At 37.2% G+C, this 18,938-nt stretch overlaps 1 protein-coding gene across 2 annotated transcripts in view; it reads left to right on the top strand.

The window, feature by feature from the left end:
- Positions 1-18,679, top strand: part of LOC137094628 (SAM pointed domain-containing Ets transcription factor) — a 37,505-nt gene extending 18,826 nt beyond the window's left edge. For both annotated transcript variants that reach the window (XM_067460477.1, XM_067460478.1), the window contains 5 exons: positions 2,621-3,014; positions 11,714-11,911; positions 13,793-13,840; positions 15,271-15,405; positions 17,694-18,679. In XM_067460477.1, coding sequence (XP_067316578.1) covers positions 2,627-3,014; positions 11,714-11,911; positions 13,793-13,840; positions 15,271-15,405; positions 17,694-17,872 — 948 coding nt within the window. In that variant the 5' untranslated portion in view covers positions 2,621-2,626 and the 3' untranslated portion in view covers positions 17,873-18,679. The remainder of the gene's footprint in view (positions 1-2,620; positions 3,015-11,713; positions 11,912-13,792; positions 13,841-15,270; positions 15,406-17,693) is intronic.
- Positions 18,680-18,938: the final 259 nt, after the last annotated feature.

The following is an 18,938-nucleotide window of genomic DNA, read 5'->3' as shown; positions in this document are numbered from 1 at the left end:
TTTTTTTGTGTGCAATTTTATACTTAATCTTAACCTTATTTCAGTTAGTTGCCTAAATTTTTCAAGCTTAATTTTGGCATTTATTATGTATATTTGTATTTTTATTCAGCTTTAGTTCCATTACTGAGATGATTTCCAATAGTTTTATTAAACTAATCAACTGGTTTTCAAACATATATTTTTATGAATATAATAATAAAGATTTAAATTATTTTTAAAATAATTAATTTTATTTTAAAATACATAAAAATAAATTTCTTTATTATTTTAATTAATATAAGAATTAATATTATATATTAAGAATAAATATTTATTGTTAATTAATAAAAATATATTTCAACATTTAAATAAAATTTCTATAAAAACATTTATTTTTTAATGAATGATTCAATAATTCATATAATAATAATTCATATCATAATGTTAATATTATATATATATATATATTCATCTTGGTAATAGGAATAAAGCTAATGTGTGTGTGTGCGTGTGTGTGCGTGCGTGCGTGTGTGTGTAAACCAGTTGGTTAGTTAAATAAAAGTATGTATATGTACAGGTCCTTCTCAAACAATTAGCATATTGTGATAAAGTTCATTATTTTCCATAATGTAGTGATAAAAATTAAACTTTCATGTATTTTAGATTCATTGCAGACCAACTGAAATATTTCAGGTCTTTTATTGTTTTAATACTGATGATTTTGGCATACAGCTCATCTAAAAAAAATTGCATTTTTCATCCGACCAATAAAAGAAAAGTGTTTTTAATACAAAAAAGTCAACCTTCAAATAATTATGTTCAGTTATGCACTCAATACTTGGTGGGGAATCCTTTTGCAGAAATGACTGCTTCACTGCGGCGTGGCATGGAGGCGATCAGCCTGTGGCGCTGCTGAGGTGTTCTGGAGGCCCAGGAGGCTTCGATAGCGGCCTTAAGCTCATCCAGAGTGTTGGGTCTCGCGTCTCTCAACTTTCTCTTCACAATATCCCACAGATTCTCTATGGGGTTCAGCTCAGGAGAGTTGGCAGGCCAATTGAGCACAGTAATACCATGGTCAGTAAACCATTGACCAGTGGTTTTGGCACTGTGAGCAGGTGCCAGGTCATGCTGAAAAACCAAATCTTCATCTCCATAAAGCTTTTCAGCAGATGGAAGCATGAAGTGCTCCAAAATCTCCTGATAGCGAGCTGCATTGACCCTGCCCTTGATAAAACACAGTGGACCAACACCAGCAGCTGACATGGCACCCCAGACCATCACTGACTGTGGGGACTTGACACTGGACTTCATGCATTTGGGCATTTCCTTCTCTCCAGTCTTCCTCCAGACTCTGGCACCTTGATTTCCAAATGACATGCAAAATTAGCTTTCATCTGAAAAAAGTACTTTGGCCCACTGAGCAACAGTCCAGTGCTGCTTCTCTGTAGCCCAAAAGTGTCTTGACCTGGGGAATGCGGCACCTGTAGCCCATTTCCTGCACACGCCTGTGCACGGCGGCTCTGGATGTTTCTCCTCCAGACTCAGTCCACTGCTTCCGCAGGTCCCCCAAGGTCTGGAATCGGTCCTTCTCCACAATCTTCCTCAGGGTCCCCTCACCTCTTCTCGTTTTTTGCCACACTTTTTCCTTCCCACAGACTTCCCACTAAGGTGCCTTGATACAGCACTCTGGGAACAGCCTATTCGTTCAGAAATGTCTTTCTGTGTCTTCCCCTCTCGCTTGAGGGTGTCAATGATGGCCTTCTGGACAGCAGTCAGGTCGGCAGTCTTACCCATGATTGCGGTTTTGAGTAATGAACCAGGCTGGGAGTTTTTAAAAGCCTCAGGAATCTTTTGCAGGTGTTTAGAGTTAATTCGTTGATTCAGATGATTAGGTTAATAGCTCGTTTAGAGAACCTTTTCATTATATGCACATTTTTTGAGGTTTTCATGAGCTGTATGCCAAAATCAACAGTATTAAAACAATAAAAGACCTGAAATATTTCAGTTGGTGTGCAATGAATCTAAAATATATGAAAGTTTAATTTGTATCATTACATTATGGAAAATAATGAACATTATCACAATATGCAAATTTTTTGAGAAGGACCTGTATATATATATATATATTCGGTTTATTAGGATTCACACATTGACGTTTGGTTTTTAAACAGCAGTTTAAGAAGGCTATAATTTTCCCCAAAAGCATTAATTATCTTCCAGTGAACTTGTAATGTGAGCCGCCGCTTTCCTTCTTCCACACCTCCGTATCTCTCCCTCCCGGCGACTGCAGATTGATATCAGCGGCGCCTCTCCTGTCAGCCTACATTTGGAGCATCTTTGCGATTTGATTAAAATCTCACGCTGACACAGGAGAGCGGGACGGCACCTTAAAGGCTGTCCTCAAACCGCTGCTCTGCTTCAGTGTCAGCCGTCATTCTGTCCCAGTGACCCATGAGTAAAAGACTCAGTCAAATCCAGTTTGCTTCCCCCATGCTGAACCGACTCTCTTCATGCATTCCCATTCGTCCCGAAGCCCTTAAAAACACACACAGCATCTCATAGGCTCAGTGTTTTCTTTAGTTGGCTATGAACACGCAGCTCTTATGGAGTTGCTTTAAAGTCTCTTCTAATACTTCTGCAGGAGACAATGGCCAGTCCGGTACGAATCCAGACAGGCTTCCCCGAAAGCCCACAGGCCCTCCTGAAGCGGGAAGATGTGCCGAATTCGGAGATGGTGGAGCACAAACCCCGTCTGGATGGGTCGGACCGAGGCCATCCGGGGCTCTATCTGTCCTGCTTCGATATGCTGTTCACCGAGGACGCCGCATGGCTGGTGCGGGTCTCGGAGCCGGTTTCGGAGCCGGTTCCGGTTCCAGAGCCGGAGCAGTGCCCTGTGATCGACAGCCCCGGGCTGGGCTCCTCGCCGCTGGAGGAGCAGGTGGAGGAGAGATCTCTAGAGCAGGTCCAGAGTCTGGTCGTGGGAGAGGTTCTGAAGGACATCGAAACCGCCTGCAAACTTCTCAACATCACGCCTGGTGAGATAACACACACACTTTAATGAAGCGGCAGAACCATTCGGAATTTTTTTTATTTTTATAAAATATATTCTAAACTAAATAAACAAATAAAAAAGTATTATAATTTTTAATACAATTATGTAATGTAATTCAATAAAATTAATAATATAATATTTCAATAATATTCTATTATTTTATCATATGCATATGTATATAATTAAAATATTAATTTTAATATGCATAAAAAATAAATATGCATATTTTCAAAAGAAAATAGTATTTTTTTAAACATTAAAATACATTTTTATGCATATTTTATATATTGAATTAAATATAAATTCATTAAAATAATTCTTTGAAATTTATAATATATATAGTACACACACACACACACACACACACACACACACACACACATTTTTCTTTGATTAAAATTATTTATTATTAATAAAAAAATAAATATATGCATATTTTAAATATTTTGATTAAATAATTAATTAAAAATCATCCTTTAATATTTAAATATGAATGTTATATATATATATGAATATACATACATACATATATAGAAGGACATATGAATGTTGTTTAATTTTTTTTAAAATGATTAATAATTTGTATTTTTGAAAGAAAATATCTATATTATTTAAATGCTAAAACATTAAATATTCAATTATTTTACATAAAATATAAAAAATTAAATCAAATATTGATTGACCTTTACTGGTGCAAAATGTCTTGCTTTCAAAACTTTCCCACTCAATGTGTTTAATGTTTATTTTAAATAAGCCTCGCCTTAAAGGTGTTTGCTGAGAGTGGCATGTGTTGACACACACACATTTACACTAGTTTACCATAGAAACAGGTGTAAATTTACATTAAATTATGATAAATTAAAAAATATGTTTAAAAATTACTATATGGGTGGCTTAAAGTGAACCCAAAATATGTTGGAAATTAAAAATCTTTTAGAAAAAATGATTAAACTTATTAACAATTTTCATTTATTAAACATATTAATAAATGTTAATTTCCAACATACTTTGTGTTAGTATGAGTTGCCCAGCAGGTTGAGCAAATATTTAACCCAACTGCTGGGTTAGTTCATTTCCAACACAACTTGGGTTGTTTTTAACCCAGCATTTTTATATTGTTCACTGTAAAAAAAATTTTTTTTGAAATTTTTAAGTACAATCGACTTGTGTCGAATGTTTAAGTTATTTCAACTTAGATTATGTTAAACTGCATGACTTTAAAAAATGGGTTACAGCTTGTATAACTAAGTTTAACATTTCTTAACTTATTTTGATGAGTTAAAACTATGTAAAAACATGTTGTCATAACTTATTGAACATATATTTTTTACAATGTAATTATATACTATATAGTTAACCTATGAATATATTACGGTCAAATCTGGCCTATGTTAATAAATGCATATCGCCTGATAGAGCACATGAAATTCTTATTTTTACTTTTATCGTCTCTAAACTTCCACATTAAATACCATCAGGACGCATCTCAAGCGTGGCAATAAAACACCACACACTAATATTACCATGACACTTATTCAAATGAGCATCTCCCCATTCATCACCTGTGGTCAATGTGAGTGACAGGTTACGACTGAGTCATGCAAACAGTCATAATGAAACTGTTATAAAGTTTCTTTGACTGAACCAGCCCTGAAGGCAGCCTTATAATATCTCCACCAGGATCTGCCTAATCCTCCGGAGTTCACTAATGTGCCGAGAGCTTTCCTTAAGTACACTCAAACCCCTCCCGTATAACGATGATGAGAAAGCAAACATTCACAGATCATGTTTTTAAATAGCGATACATCTTAATTAAAATAGCTTTAATTGTCCGCGGCTGCATTTGATCCATCCTAATTTTATGAACGCGCTCATGCAATTTGTGGTATCATGCTTAATTTTTGCTAAAAGTCCCACCACCTTGCGTAAACACCCATCCCTAATGTTTGCTCTCCTGAATGCCGTTTCCCTTCACTAACTCTCTTTAAGACGTTCCTGGACATTTTGGAGTCTGTCCAAACAGCTCTGAATCCCAGCCTGATCTGATCTTTTCAAACTGTCCTCCAAAAAATACGACTCTATAGGTCGTTGTTCTAGCACCTTATTACGACCTATATTTACGCTTTCATGCGCCCTCTAGCTGAAATATTACGCAGATAACGGGGAAAAAATGCTTTAAAATGAAAGTGTCCTGCTTGTTGATTGGAGCACAACTTTAGTAAACGCTCCTATGGGTCGTACTTCATGAGTTAAAATATTGTCGATAGGAACACAACTTTAGTAAACGCTCCTATGGGTCGTATTACATGAGTTAAAATATTGTCGATAGGGAAACAACTTTAGTAAACGCTCCTATGGGTCGTACTTCATGAGTTAAAATATTGTCGATAGGGGCACAACTTTAGTAAACGCTCCTATGGGTCGTATTTCATGAGTTAAAATATTGTCGATAGGAGCACAACTTTAGTAAACGCTCCTATGGGTCGTATTTCATGAGTTAAAATATTGTCGATAGGGGGACAACTTTAGTAAACGCTCCTATGGGTCGTATTTCATGAGTTAAAATATTGTCGATAGGAACACAACTTTAGTAAACGCTCCTATGGGTCGTATTTCATGAGTTAAAATATTGTCGATAGGAGCACAACTTTAGTAAACGCTCCTATGGGTCGTACTTCATGAGTTAAAATATTGTCGATAGGGGCACAACTTTAGTAAACGCTCCTGTGGGTCGTATTTCATGAGTTAAAATATTGTCGATAGGGGCACAACTTTAGTAAACGCTCCTATGGGTCGTATTTCATGAGTTAAAATATTGTCGATAGGGGCACAACTTTAGTAAACGCTCCTATGGGTCGTATTTCATGAGTTAAAATATTGTCGATAGGGGCACAACTTTAGTAAACGCTCCAATGGGTCGTATTTCATGAGTTAAAATATTGTCGATAGGAGCACAACTTTAGTAAACGCTCCTATGGGTCGTATTTCATGAGTTAAAATATTGTCGATAGGGGCTCAACTTTAGTAAACGCTCCAATGGGTCGTATTTCATGAGTTAAAATATTGTCGATAGGAGCACAACTTTAGTAAACGCTCCTATGGGTCGTACTTCATGAGTTAAAATATTGTCGATAGGGGCACAACTTTAGTAAACGCTCCTGTGGGTCGTATTTCATGAGTTAAAATATTGTCGATAGGGGCACAACTTTAGTAAACGCTCCTATGGGTCGTATTTCATGAGTTAAAATATTGTCGATAGGGGCACAACTTTAGTAAACGCTCCTATGGGTCGTATTTCATGAGTTAAAATATTGTCGATAGGGGCACAACTTTAGTAAACGCTCCAATGGGTCGTATTTCATGAGTTAAAATATTGTCGATAGGAGCACAACTTTAGTAAACGCTCCTATGGGTCGTATTTCATGAGTTAAAATATTGTCGATAGGAACACAACTTTAGTAAACGCTCCTATGGGTCGTATTTCATGAGTTAAAATATTGTCGAGAGGGGCGCAACTTTAGTAAACGCTCCTATCGGTCGTATTTCATGAGTTAAAATATTGTCGATAGGGGCACAACTTTAGTAAACGCTCCTATGGGTCGTATTTCATGAGTTAAAATATTGTCGATAGGAGCGCAACTTTAGTAAACGCTCCTATGGGTCGTATTTCAAGAGTTAAAATATTGTCGATAGGGGCACAACTTTAGTAAACGCTCCTATGGGTCGTATTTCATGAGTTAAAATATTGTCGAGAGGGGCGCAACTTTAGTAAACGCTCCTATGGGTCGTATTTCATGAGTTAAAATATTGTCGATAGGGGCACAACTTTAGTAAACGCTCCTATGGGTCGTATTTCATGAGTTAAAATATTGTCGATAGGGGCACAACTTTAGTAAACGCTCCTATGGGTCGTATTTCATGAGTTAAAATATTGTCGAGAGGGGCGCAACTTTAGTAAACGCTCCTATGGGTCGTATTTCATGAGTTAAAATATTGTCGATAGGGGCACAACTTTAGTAAACGCTCCTATGGGTCGTATTTCATGAGTTAAAATATTGTCGAGAGGGGCTCAACTTTAGTAAACGCTCCCATGGGTCGTATTTCATGAGTTAAAATATTGTCGATAGGAGCACAACTTTAGTAAACGCTCCTATGGGTCGTATTTCATGAGTTAAAATATTGTCGATAGGGGCTCATTTTTAGTAAACGCTCCTATGGGTCGTATTTCATGAGTTAAAATATTGTCGATAGGAGCACAACTTTAGTAAACGCTCCTATGGGTCGTATTTCATGAGTTAAAATATTGTCAATAGGAGCACAACTTTAGTAAACGCTCCTATGGGTCGTATTTCATGAGTTAAAATATTGTCGATAGGAACACAACTTTAGTAAACGCTCCTATGGGTCGTATTTCATGAGTTAAAATATTGTCGAGAGGGGCGCAACTTTAGTAAACGCTCCTATGGGTCGTATTTCATGAGTTAAAATATTGTCGATAGGGGCACAACTTTAGTAAACGCTCCTTTGGGTCGTATTTCATGAGTTAAAATATTGTCGATAGGAGCACAACTTTAGTAAACGCTCCTATGGGTCGTATTTCATGAGTTAAAATATTGTCGATAGGGGCACAACTTTAGTAAACGCTCCTATGGGTCGTATTTCATGAGTTAAAATATTGTCGATGGGGGCACAACTTTAGTAAACGCTCCTATGGGTCGTATTACATGAGTTAAAATATTGTCGATAGGAACACAACTTTAGTAAACGCTCCTATGGGTCGTATTTCATGAGTTAAAATATTGTCGATAGGGGCACAACTTTAGTAAACGCTCCTTTGGGTCGTATTTCATGAGTTAAAATATTGTCGATAGGAACACAACTTTAGTAAACGCTCCTATGGGTCGTATTTCATGAGTTAAAATATTGTCGATAGGGGCACAACTTTAGTAAACGCTCCTATGGGTCGTATTTCATGAGTTAAAATATTGTCGATAGGAGCACAACTTTAGTAAACGCTCCTATGGGTCGTATTTCATGAGTTAAAATATTGTCGATAGGGGCTCAACTTTAGTAAACGCTCCTATGGGTCGTATTTCATGAGTTAAAATATTGTCGATAGGGGCACAACTTTAGTAAACGCTCCTATGGGTCGCATTTCATGAGTTAAAATATTGTCGATAGGGAAACAACTTTAGTAAACGCTCCTATGGGTCGTATTTCATGAGTTAAAATATTGTCTATAGGAGCGCAACTTTAGTAAACGCTCCAATGGGTCGTATTTCAAGAGTTAAAATATTGTCTATAGGAGCGCAACTTTAGTAAACGCTCCTATGGGTCGTATTTCATGAGTTAAAATATTGTCGATAGGAGCACAACTTTAGTAAACGCTCCTATGGGTCGTATTTCATGAGTTAAAATATTGTCGATAGGGGCACAACTTTAGTAAACGCTCCTATGGGTCGTATTTCATGAGTTAAAATATTGTCGATAGGGGCACAACTTTAGTAAACGCTCCCATGGGTCGTATTTCATGAGTTAAAATATTGTCGATAGGAGCTCAACTTTAGTAAACGCTCCTTTGGGTCGTATTTCATGAGTTAAAATATTGTCGATAGGGGCACAACTTTAGTAAACGCTCCTATGGGTCGTATTTCATGAGTTAAAATATTGTCGATAGGGGCACAACTTTAGTAAACGCTCCCATGGGTCGTATTTCATGAGTTAAAATATTGTCGATAGGAGCTCAACTTTAGTAAACGCTCCTTTGGGTCGTATTTCATGAGTTAAAATATTGTCGATAGGGGCACAACTTTAGTAAACGCTCCCATGGGTCGTATTTCATGAGTTAAAATATTGTCGATAGGAGCTCAACTTTAGTAAACGCTCCTTTGGGTCGTATTTCATGAGTTAAAATATTGTCGATAGGAGCACAACTTTAGTAAACGCTCCTATGGGTCGTATTTCATGAGTTAAAATATTGTCGATAGGGGCACAACTTTAGTAAACGCTCCCATGGGTCGTATTTCATGAGTTAAAATATTGTCGATAGGAGCTCAACTTTAGTAAACGCTCCTTTGGGTCGTATTTCATGAGTTAAAATATTGTCGATAGGGGCACAACTTTAGTAAACGCTCCCATGGGTCGTATTTCATGAGTTAAAATATTGTCGATAGGAGCACAACTTTAGTAAACGCTCGTATGGGTCGTATTTCATGAGTTAAAATATTGTCGATAGGGGCACAACTTTAATAAACGCTCCTATGGGTCGTATTTCATGAGTTAAAATATTGTCGATAGGGAAACAACTTTAGTAAACGCTCCTATGGGTCGCATTTCATGAGTTAAAATATTGTCGATAGGGAAACAACTTTAGTAAACGCTCCTATGGGTCGTATTTCATGAGTTAAAATATTGTCTATAGGAGCGCAACTTTAGTAAACGCTCCAAGGGGTCGTATTTCAAGAGTTAAAATATTGTCGATAGGGGCTCAACTTTAGTAAACGCTCCTATGGGTCGTATTTCATGAGTTAAAATATTGTCGATAGGAGCACAACTTTAGTAAACGCTCCTATGGGTCGTATTTCATGAGTTAAAATATTGTCGATAGGGGCACAACTTTAGTAAACGCTCCCATGGGTCGTATTTCATGAGTTAAAATATTGTCGATAGGAGCACAACTTTAGTAAACGCTCGTATGGGTCGTATTTCATGAGTTAAAATATTGTCGATAGGGGCACAACTTTAATAAACGCTCCTATGGGTCGTATTTCATGAGTTAAAATATTGTCGATAGGGGCTCAACTTTAGTAAACGCTCCTATGGGTCGTATTACATGAGTTAAAATATTGTCGATAGGGGCTCAACTTTAGTAAACGCTCCTATGGGTCGTATTTCATGAGTTAAAATATTGTCGATAGGGGCACAACTTTAGTAAACGCTCCTATGGGTCGTATTTCATGAGTTAAAATATTGTCGAAAGGGGCTCAACTTTAGTAAACGCTCCTATGGGTCGTATTTCATGAGTTAAAATATTGTCGATAGGGGCACAACTTTAGTAAACGCTCCTATGGGTCGTATTTCATGAGTTAAAATATTGTCGATGGGGGCTCAACTTTAGTAAACGCTCCTATGGGTCGTATTACATGAGTTAAAATATTGTCGAAAGGGGCTCAACTTTAGTTAACGCTCCTATGGGTCGTATTTCATGAGTTAAAATATTGTCGATAGGAGCACAACTTTAGTAAACGCTCCTATGGGTCGTATTTCATGAGTTAAAATATTGTCGATAGGGGCTCAACTTTAGTAAACGCTCCTATGGGTCGTATTACATGAGTTAAAATATTGTCGATAGGGGCTCAACTTTAGTAAACGCTCCTATGGGTCGTATTACATGAGTTAAAATATTGTCGAAAGGGGCTCAACTTTAGTTAACGCTCCTATGGGTCGTATTTCATGAGTTAAAATATTGTCGATAGGAGCACAACTTTAGTAAACGCTCCTATGGGTCGTATTTCATGAGTTAAAATATTGTCGATAGGGGCACAACTTTAGTAAACGCTCCCATGGGTCGTATTTCATGAGTTAAAATATTGTCGATAGGAGCACAACTTTAGTAAACGCTCGTATGGGTCGTATTTCATGAGTTAAAATATTGTCGATAGGGGCACAACTTTAATAAACGCTCCTATGGGTCGTATTTCATGAGTTAAAATATTGTCGATAGGGGCTCAACTTTAGTAAACGCTCCTATGGGTCGTATTACATGAGTTAAAATATTGTCGATAGGGGCTCAACTTTAGTAAACGCTCCTATGGGTCGTATTTCATGAGTTAAAATATTGTCGATAGGGGCACAACTTTAGTAAACGCTCCTATGGGTCGTATTTCATGAGTTAAAATATTGTCGAAAGGGGCTCAACTTTAGTAAACGCTCCTATGGGTCGTATTTCATGAGTTAAAATATTGTCGATAGGGGCACAACTTTAGTAAACGCTCCTATGGGTCGTATTTCATGAGTTAAAATATTGTCGATAGGGGCTCAACTTTAGTAAACGCTCCTATGGGTCGTATTACATGAGTTAAAATATTGTCGAAAGGGGCTCAACTTTAGTTAACGCTCCTATGGGTCGTATTTCATGAGTTAAAATATTGTCGATAGGAGCACAACTTTAGTAAACGCTCCTATGGGTCGTATTTCATGAGTTAAAATATTGTCGATAGGGGCTCAACTTTAGTAAACGCTCCTATGGGTCGTATTTCATGAGTTAAAATATTGTCGATAGGGGCTCAACTTTAGTAAACGCTCCTATGGGTCGTATTTCATGAGTTAAAATATTGTCGATAGGAGCACAACTTTAGTAAACGCTCCTATGGGTCGTATTTCATGAGTTAAAATATTGTCGATAGGAGCACAACTTTAGTAAACGCTCCTATGGGTCGTATTACATGAGTTAAAATATTGTCGATAGGGGCTCAACTTTAGTAAACGCTCCTATGGGTCGTATTTCATGAGTTAAAATATTGTCGATAGGAGCACAACTTTAGTAAACGCTCCTATGGGTCGTATTTCATGAGTTAAAATATTGTCGAGAGGGGCACAACTTTTGCTCCTCTGGGTCGCATTTCAAGGAAGTGACAAATAAACTATATAGGCAAATTGGAGGAAATGTTGGATCTTTTTCAGACCCCATGGAGTGGAATTGTGGGAACGTTCAGAAGTGGCTGTTGTGGACGGAGCATCTCTACAGGCTTCCGCAGGTGGGAAAAGCCTTCCAAGATCTGGATGGGAAAGACTTGTGCTCCATGAGCGAGGAAGACTTCCGACAGCGTTCGCCACAGTGCAGTGAAACTCTACACGCACACCTGGATATCTGGAAATCAGGTGAAATATTCTTTATAAGTCGACGCTAAACTGCATGCAAAGAACGGCTGCAATTCAGGTTATGCAGAATTCAGAAAGCAAACATGCCCTTCTGTCCCATGCGTCAGTGTGAGACGATTAAAATGTCCCCGCAGGAAGTGAATCTCCCGATATTGTAATGTACACTCTAAAAAATGCTGGGTTAAAAACAACCCAAGTTGGGTTGAAAATGGACAAACCCAGAAATTGGGTTGTTTGAACCCAGTGAATGAATACATTCAAACAACCCAATTTCTGGGTTTATCCATTTTCAACCCAACCTGGGTTGTTTTTAACCCAGCATTTTTTTAGTGTGCAATGCAATTTGGTTACACTTAATTTTAAGGTGTCCGTGTTACTGTGAAATGTTTTAATCCTGCGGTTGGGTTAAATATTTGCTCAAGACAACCCAATCGCTGGGTTAAAACAACCCAATTGCTGGGTTAGTCCATATTTGACCCAGCATTGGGTTGTTTTTTACCCAGAATTTTTTAGAGTGTAACTACATGTACTTACTATAGGGTTTGGTTGAGTTTTGGTTGCATGTTATTGTGCATAATTGTAAGTATATGTAACATATGTAACAGGGACACCTTAAATAAAGTGTTACCTTTTAGTTTAAGATGACGGGGTTACATTGTAGTTACTCAATATTTGCGAACTACATGTAGTTTCAATGGAGCTAGGCTAGGATTAGGGTTTGAGGGTTAGTTGCATGCAAATAATTAACTATTGTTATGAATTGTTATTACTATAGTAAGTACATGTCACCTTTGTAACAAAGGCACTGTAAAATAACAAAGCACAACGTAACTCTGTCATCTTAAACTAAAGGATTATACTTTATTTTAAGGTGTCATTGTTACACTGTAATTATGTATTTAAGTATTGAGTAAAATAAATTAACACCATGTACTTACTATGAGTTTAGGGTTTGGTTGAGGGTTAGTTGCAGTAATTATACATAATATATAGTTTATTATATAGTAACTACATAAAAATGACACTAAAAGATACCCAACTTTATTTTACAGTGTCTTTGTTACATATGTTGCATGTGTATACCCTATAATAACAGTAAATTATGCATAATTACATCCAACTAACCTCAAACCAAAACCTAATCTTATAGTAAGATGTAGTTAGTGCTTGGTTTAGGGTTAGCTACTTGTAATTATGCATAATTTACTGTTATTACTAGTACATGTATTATAATGTGTAACTATGTCACTTTAAAATAAAGTATAAGGCTGAAATAAAATAAAATAGGAAATATTAGATATTTATATTTACATATTTGCCTTGGCAACTCACTGAAATACAGTACATAATAAAATGACTCAACTAAACTAAAATGAAAAAATAAAAGCCACACCACAAAAAAAAATCTGTGTAAAAAACAACCCAATGTTGGGTCAAATATGGACTAACCCAGCGATTGGGTTGTCTTAAGCAAATATTTAACCCAACCGCAGGATTAAAACAACCCAATTGCTGGGTTAGTCCATATTTGACCCAACATTGGGTTAAAACAACCCAGCATTTTTTAGAGTGCAATTAAAGTGTTAATAATAATAACGTTATTAATTTTGAATAATACCCATGTATTCGCTTATACATTTTAAGACCCATTTATTTTCTGTCAAAACAATTATCATAGTTTATTAATATAAAATGTTTACAGGTAACTCATAATTTAAAAAAATGACTATTAATCATTAAAAGCCACTTGTTGCAGCTGTATGAGTTTCTTTCCATTACATTTGCTTATATTCACAAATAAAGTAGTATTTTAAATCCAGAAAGTGCATGTGTGTGTGTGTGTGTGTTCATGGTGTATTCCTGGTTTGTTTGTGCGTTCAGCTGCCTGGATGAAGGAAAGATGTTCAGGAGGAGAGACCAGGATGAGAGGTACGACACACACTCATTTCAGCCACAGTAAACTACACAGACCATACCATAATAAAGGAAAATTTTATTAAAAACACTGCAGACTGAACACGTCACACGCTAAAGCATGACGTCACGCTTTTCACAAGTTCGCATTTTTGCAGTTTAGGTGAAGACGATAACGGGATTGTTTTCCAACCCATTTTCAAAAGTTAGTGTGTGTAAATGAACGGCCAAAACGCATTCAAAGTTTTCTGTTTTCCGGTGTCGTATAAACGGCTCCTCAAACTATCAAAATAGTTTTTTTATTTTTACAAATTGAAGTAAAGTTAAAATAGAATCAAATGCAAATATTAGATTGAAAACTTAAATGTGAAGAAAAAAATTAAAAGTTGCCTTGGCAACTAACTGAAATAAATCAGTTTAATTTGAATTATTTAAATTATTATTTAAATTATATAATTAAGCAAAACAGAAGAAAACAAAAAATTGTACATTTTCAGTTTAAACTTTAGTGATTTTTCATGTAAATGAAAATATAAAAATAAAAGCTAGGGCAAAATATAAAAAATATAAAAAATACTTAAAATAAAAATGTAAAATAATCTATTATAAATAATATTTTAAAATAATATTTAATAAAATAATATTTAAAATAATTAAAAATAATAATAATAATATTTACATTTTCCATAGATAAGTTTTGCTCCAAAACACACCATACACTCTTATAATCAATGAAGGGATGTGAAATGAACGACAAAACATGCTTGTGTTGAAGAGCTGAGAGCTTTTTGTGTGTCACACACACTCATGGATAGGATTATTTGCTTGTATGCTTGATTTAACCAACTAAAACATGTTCCTGGAACAACATTACAATCAACCAATCAGATTTGTGAGGCAAGTTTATCGTTTATGTCCTACATCCGTGTTATTCACCTACACTCTAAAAAATGCTGGACTAAAAACAACCCAAGTTGGGTTGAAAATGGACTAACCCAGCAATTGGGTTGTTTTAACCCAGCAATTGGGCTGTCTTAAGCAACATTTAACCCAGCCGTTGGGTTAAAACAACCCAATTGCTGCGTTAGTCAGAACCAGAAATTGGGTTGTTTGAACCTAGTGAATGGACCCATTCAAACAACCCAATTTCTGGGTTTGTCCATTTTCAACCCAACTTGGGTTGTTTTTAACCCAGCATTTTTTTAAGTGACTGATTTTATGGATAACTTATGGGTACACTGTAAAAAATGCTGGTTTACAAACAACCCAAGCTGGGTTGAAAATGGACAAACCCAGAAATTTGGTTGTTTGAACCCAGTGAATGGACCCATTCAAACAACCCAATTTCTGGGTTTGTCCATTTTTTAGAGTGTAGGTATTAGGACTAAATATTCGGACAGAAATGTCTTACCGGTGGGTGTGTGTGTGTGTGTGTGGTCTCTCAGAAGGCGAGGAGCTGTGGTCAGAAGCGGATTCGTCCTGCTCTGGTCAGCCGATCCACCTGTGGCAGTTCCTCAGAGAACTTCTCCTCAAACCTCACAGTTACGGACGCTGCATCCGCTGGCTGAATAAAGACAAAGGTGAGGACACACACAGTCATGGCCAGTCTTTGATGCTGATGACGGCTCGGTAAAACACCAGGAAGCACTAAAGTATCTAGACCATGAGTGTCCAGCTCCTGCAGAGTTTAGCTCCAACCCCAGTCAAGCACAGCTGAACCAGCTAATCATGGTCTTTCTGTGCATGCGAGAAACTTCCAACAGGTTTGTTGAGGCAAGTTGGAGCTAAACTCTGCAGGACAGCGGCCCTCCAGCACCGGGTTTGGACAGCCTTGATCTGGACAAACCATCGGAAATGTAAAAAATAAGAAAGAAAAAAAAGTACAAAATATCCTTTTTAACCTCAAATGCTCGACTTCGGTGTTGTGCTTTTACATGATGTATGACATCATCACGTCGGAAAGGTCACATGACGTAGGTGGAAGTGCCAACCCGGTGATGACATCATGCGCCCTGAAGAAGCACGACACTAAAGTCGAGCATTTGAGGTTAAGAAGTTCATAAATGTTTATGTTTACTTGAAAAAGTCTGATGGTTTGTCTGGATCAGACCCTGTTCCTATCCCTTTAAAAGATTAGTTCAGTTCAAAATGAACATGTCCTGATAGTTTCCTCACCCCCATCTCATCCCAGATGTTCACGTCTTTCTTTCTTCGGTGGAAAATAAATGAAGTTTTTTGAGGAAAGCATTCCAGGATTTTTCTCCACATGATGGACTTCAATGGGAACCAACGGCTGAAGGTCCAAATCAATGAGGAAGAGCTTCAGAGACTCTGATGATCCCAGAGGAGTAGAGTCTGATCCACACAAACCATTTGTCATTTACAAGAAAATAAATATTTATGAACTTTTTAACCTCAAATGCTCGACTTCTGTGTCCTGCTTTTGCATGATGTATGAAATCATCACGTCGGAAAGGTCACATGACGTAGGTGGAAGTGCCGACCCGGTGTTCAAACGAATGTGCAATCAGACGCTCTTTACACAAATAAAGGGAAAACAACGATGACGGACGATTTTAAAGTTGGAGGAGAACATGACATGGAGCTTTTAGGCACTGGGTTGGCTCTTCCACCTGGGTCACATGACCTTTCTGACGTTATGACATCATCATACGCCGTGAAGAAGCACAACACAAAAGTCGAGCATTTGAGGTTAAAACGTTTATAAATGTTTATTATTTTCTAGTAAATGTCGGACGGTTTGTCTGGATCAGACTCTATTCCTCTGGGATCATCAGAGTCTCTGAAGCTCTTCCTCATTGATTTGGACCTTCAGCCGTTGGTTCCCATTGAAGTCCATCATGTGGAGAAAAATCCTGGAATGCTTTCCTCAAAAAACTTCATTTCTTTTCGACTGAAGAAAGAAAGACGTGAACATCTTGAATGAGATGGGGATGAGGAAACTATCAGGACATTGTCATTTTGAAGTGAACTAACCCTTTAAAGAAACACGCCACTATTTCTGAAAATAGGCTCATTTACCGACTCCCCTAGAGTTGAGCTGTGCTTTAAGAGATCGGCTGAATGGATTCACAAACGCTAAACTAATGGGTCCTGCACACTGTGCGATTTTTCAAAATCCTTTGCGAATGTCCCTTGTCAGACTGTATGAACATGATCCCCAATGATCGCCATGTCACACTGTAAGATCTCAGTTGGCATTAATGTCAGACTGTACGATAGTGAAGGCGCGCTAAAAACGGACGTGCACAAGAAAACTCGTCCGGAGCTTTATATCATCAATGAATGAAGCGTTCGGTGACGGTGAGCTGCATTACACGCGGGACTGAAATGCTGGCTACAAAGAAATCTCCAGCTCTCGTTTTGGTCATAGTTTGTCTTGAAAAACGGAGATATTTGACTGTCGTCGTAGGAGAAGTCTCACTGCAGGATTGTGTGCCAAATCTTTTAACACTGCCAGAATTTCGTCTGAGGTCAAATTTGATCGCAGCGCTCATTAATCGGCTGCCGGTGAACATGTCAAACTAACGACCAAAGACGTCAGATTTTAGCCGAGGGTCAGAGGAATCTTTTAGGATTTGCTAAATTTGTCTCAGACGGCCAAATCGTGGCCAAAATCGCACAGTGTGCACCCGGCTTAACTCTAGGAGAGTCGGAAAATGAGCCTATATTCAACAAAAGTGGCGTGTTCCTTTAAACCTTTGTACTCCGAGGTAATCCAAGAATAAAGGTTCTTGGCACCAATGGATCCATGAAGAACCTTTAACATCCACCCTTTATTTTTAATGCTGTTTGGTTTGTTAGTAAATTGCTTCTGTGATGCCATAATGGATCTGTGTCTTCACAGGGATCTTCAAAATCGAAGACTCGGCTCACGTGGCTCGTCTCTGGGGCCTGAGGAAGAACCGTCCGGCTATGAACTATGACAAACTCAGCCGCTCTATTCGGCAGTACTATAAAAAGGGCATCATCCGCAAGCCAGATGTCTCGCAAAGACTCGTCTACCAGTTTGTCCATCCAGTATAAGAGAGAGAACTTTATGAACTGACAAACACATCTTGCTTTATTTTGGAGACTATTTCTGGGCTTTGCACAACAGCGAAACCAAGAAAACTGTGAGCTCAATTATTTTCTTAGCTTAAAATATAATTGTGCTTGGAGACGTCCAGTATAAACTTTTATATTGGACTCTTTTAAAAACACTTGTGTCTGTTTAACACTCTTAAATGTACCACTAAAACTCCAGGTGAACTCACAGCACCCTTTGTTTAAATATGCAAATGATACATCTAATAATTTGCATATGTTTCCAGAACGGAAATCTGTACATTTGGCCAGGTTCAAAAATCTTGCTTGATTTTGTTGACATATTTTTGGGATCTCTTTTTATCACTCTATAAATCAGAAAATATTCCACCGTGTTTTTAGGGATAGCCATGTTTTGTTATATGAATCAGGAAAATTATATATGAACAAACCCCCTGTAAAAAAAAACTTCAGAATATAGATAGTAATAAAACTGTAAAGTTTGGAGTATGTAAGTCATACTGAAGTAAAGTTTTATATGGAAGCTTGTTTCCGCCGCTGAATAATTTTTTTTAATTTCAACATTTTCTCGCAATTCTGACTTTAGTTTAGGGTCCAATTCTCACTATTAACTAGCTGCTTATTATCATGCATATATTCACTGTTTATTAGTACACATATTAATGCCTTATTCTGCATTATCATATTAATCCTAAATCTAGAATTACCAACGATTAATAAGCAGTGATGCTGTCAAATCAGTTAATTGCGATTAATCACATCTAACATAAAAGTTTGTGTTTACGTAATATTTACATAATGTTTACATAACATAATATATAAATATGTGTATATTTATATATATTACACACACACACACACACACACACACACACACACACACACACACACACACACACACACACACACACACACACACACACACACACACACACACACAGTACAGCACTATATATCCTGCTTTAAATTTTTAAGTACAATCAACTTGGATGTTTAAGTAATTTCAACTTAAATTTCAATAAACTGACTTAAATTAATGAGTTGA

The sequence above is a fragment of the Pseudorasbora parva genome, chromosome 12, assembly GCF_024679245.1.
Source record: "Pseudorasbora parva isolate DD20220531a chromosome 12, ASM2467924v1, whole genome shotgun sequence".
NCBI classification, from domain to species: domain Eukaryota; kingdom Metazoa; phylum Chordata; class Actinopteri; order Cypriniformes; family Gobionidae; genus Pseudorasbora; species Pseudorasbora parva.
Note: the sequence above shows the minus strand (reverse complement) of the source record. Positions and strands in the feature narration are given on the sequence as shown.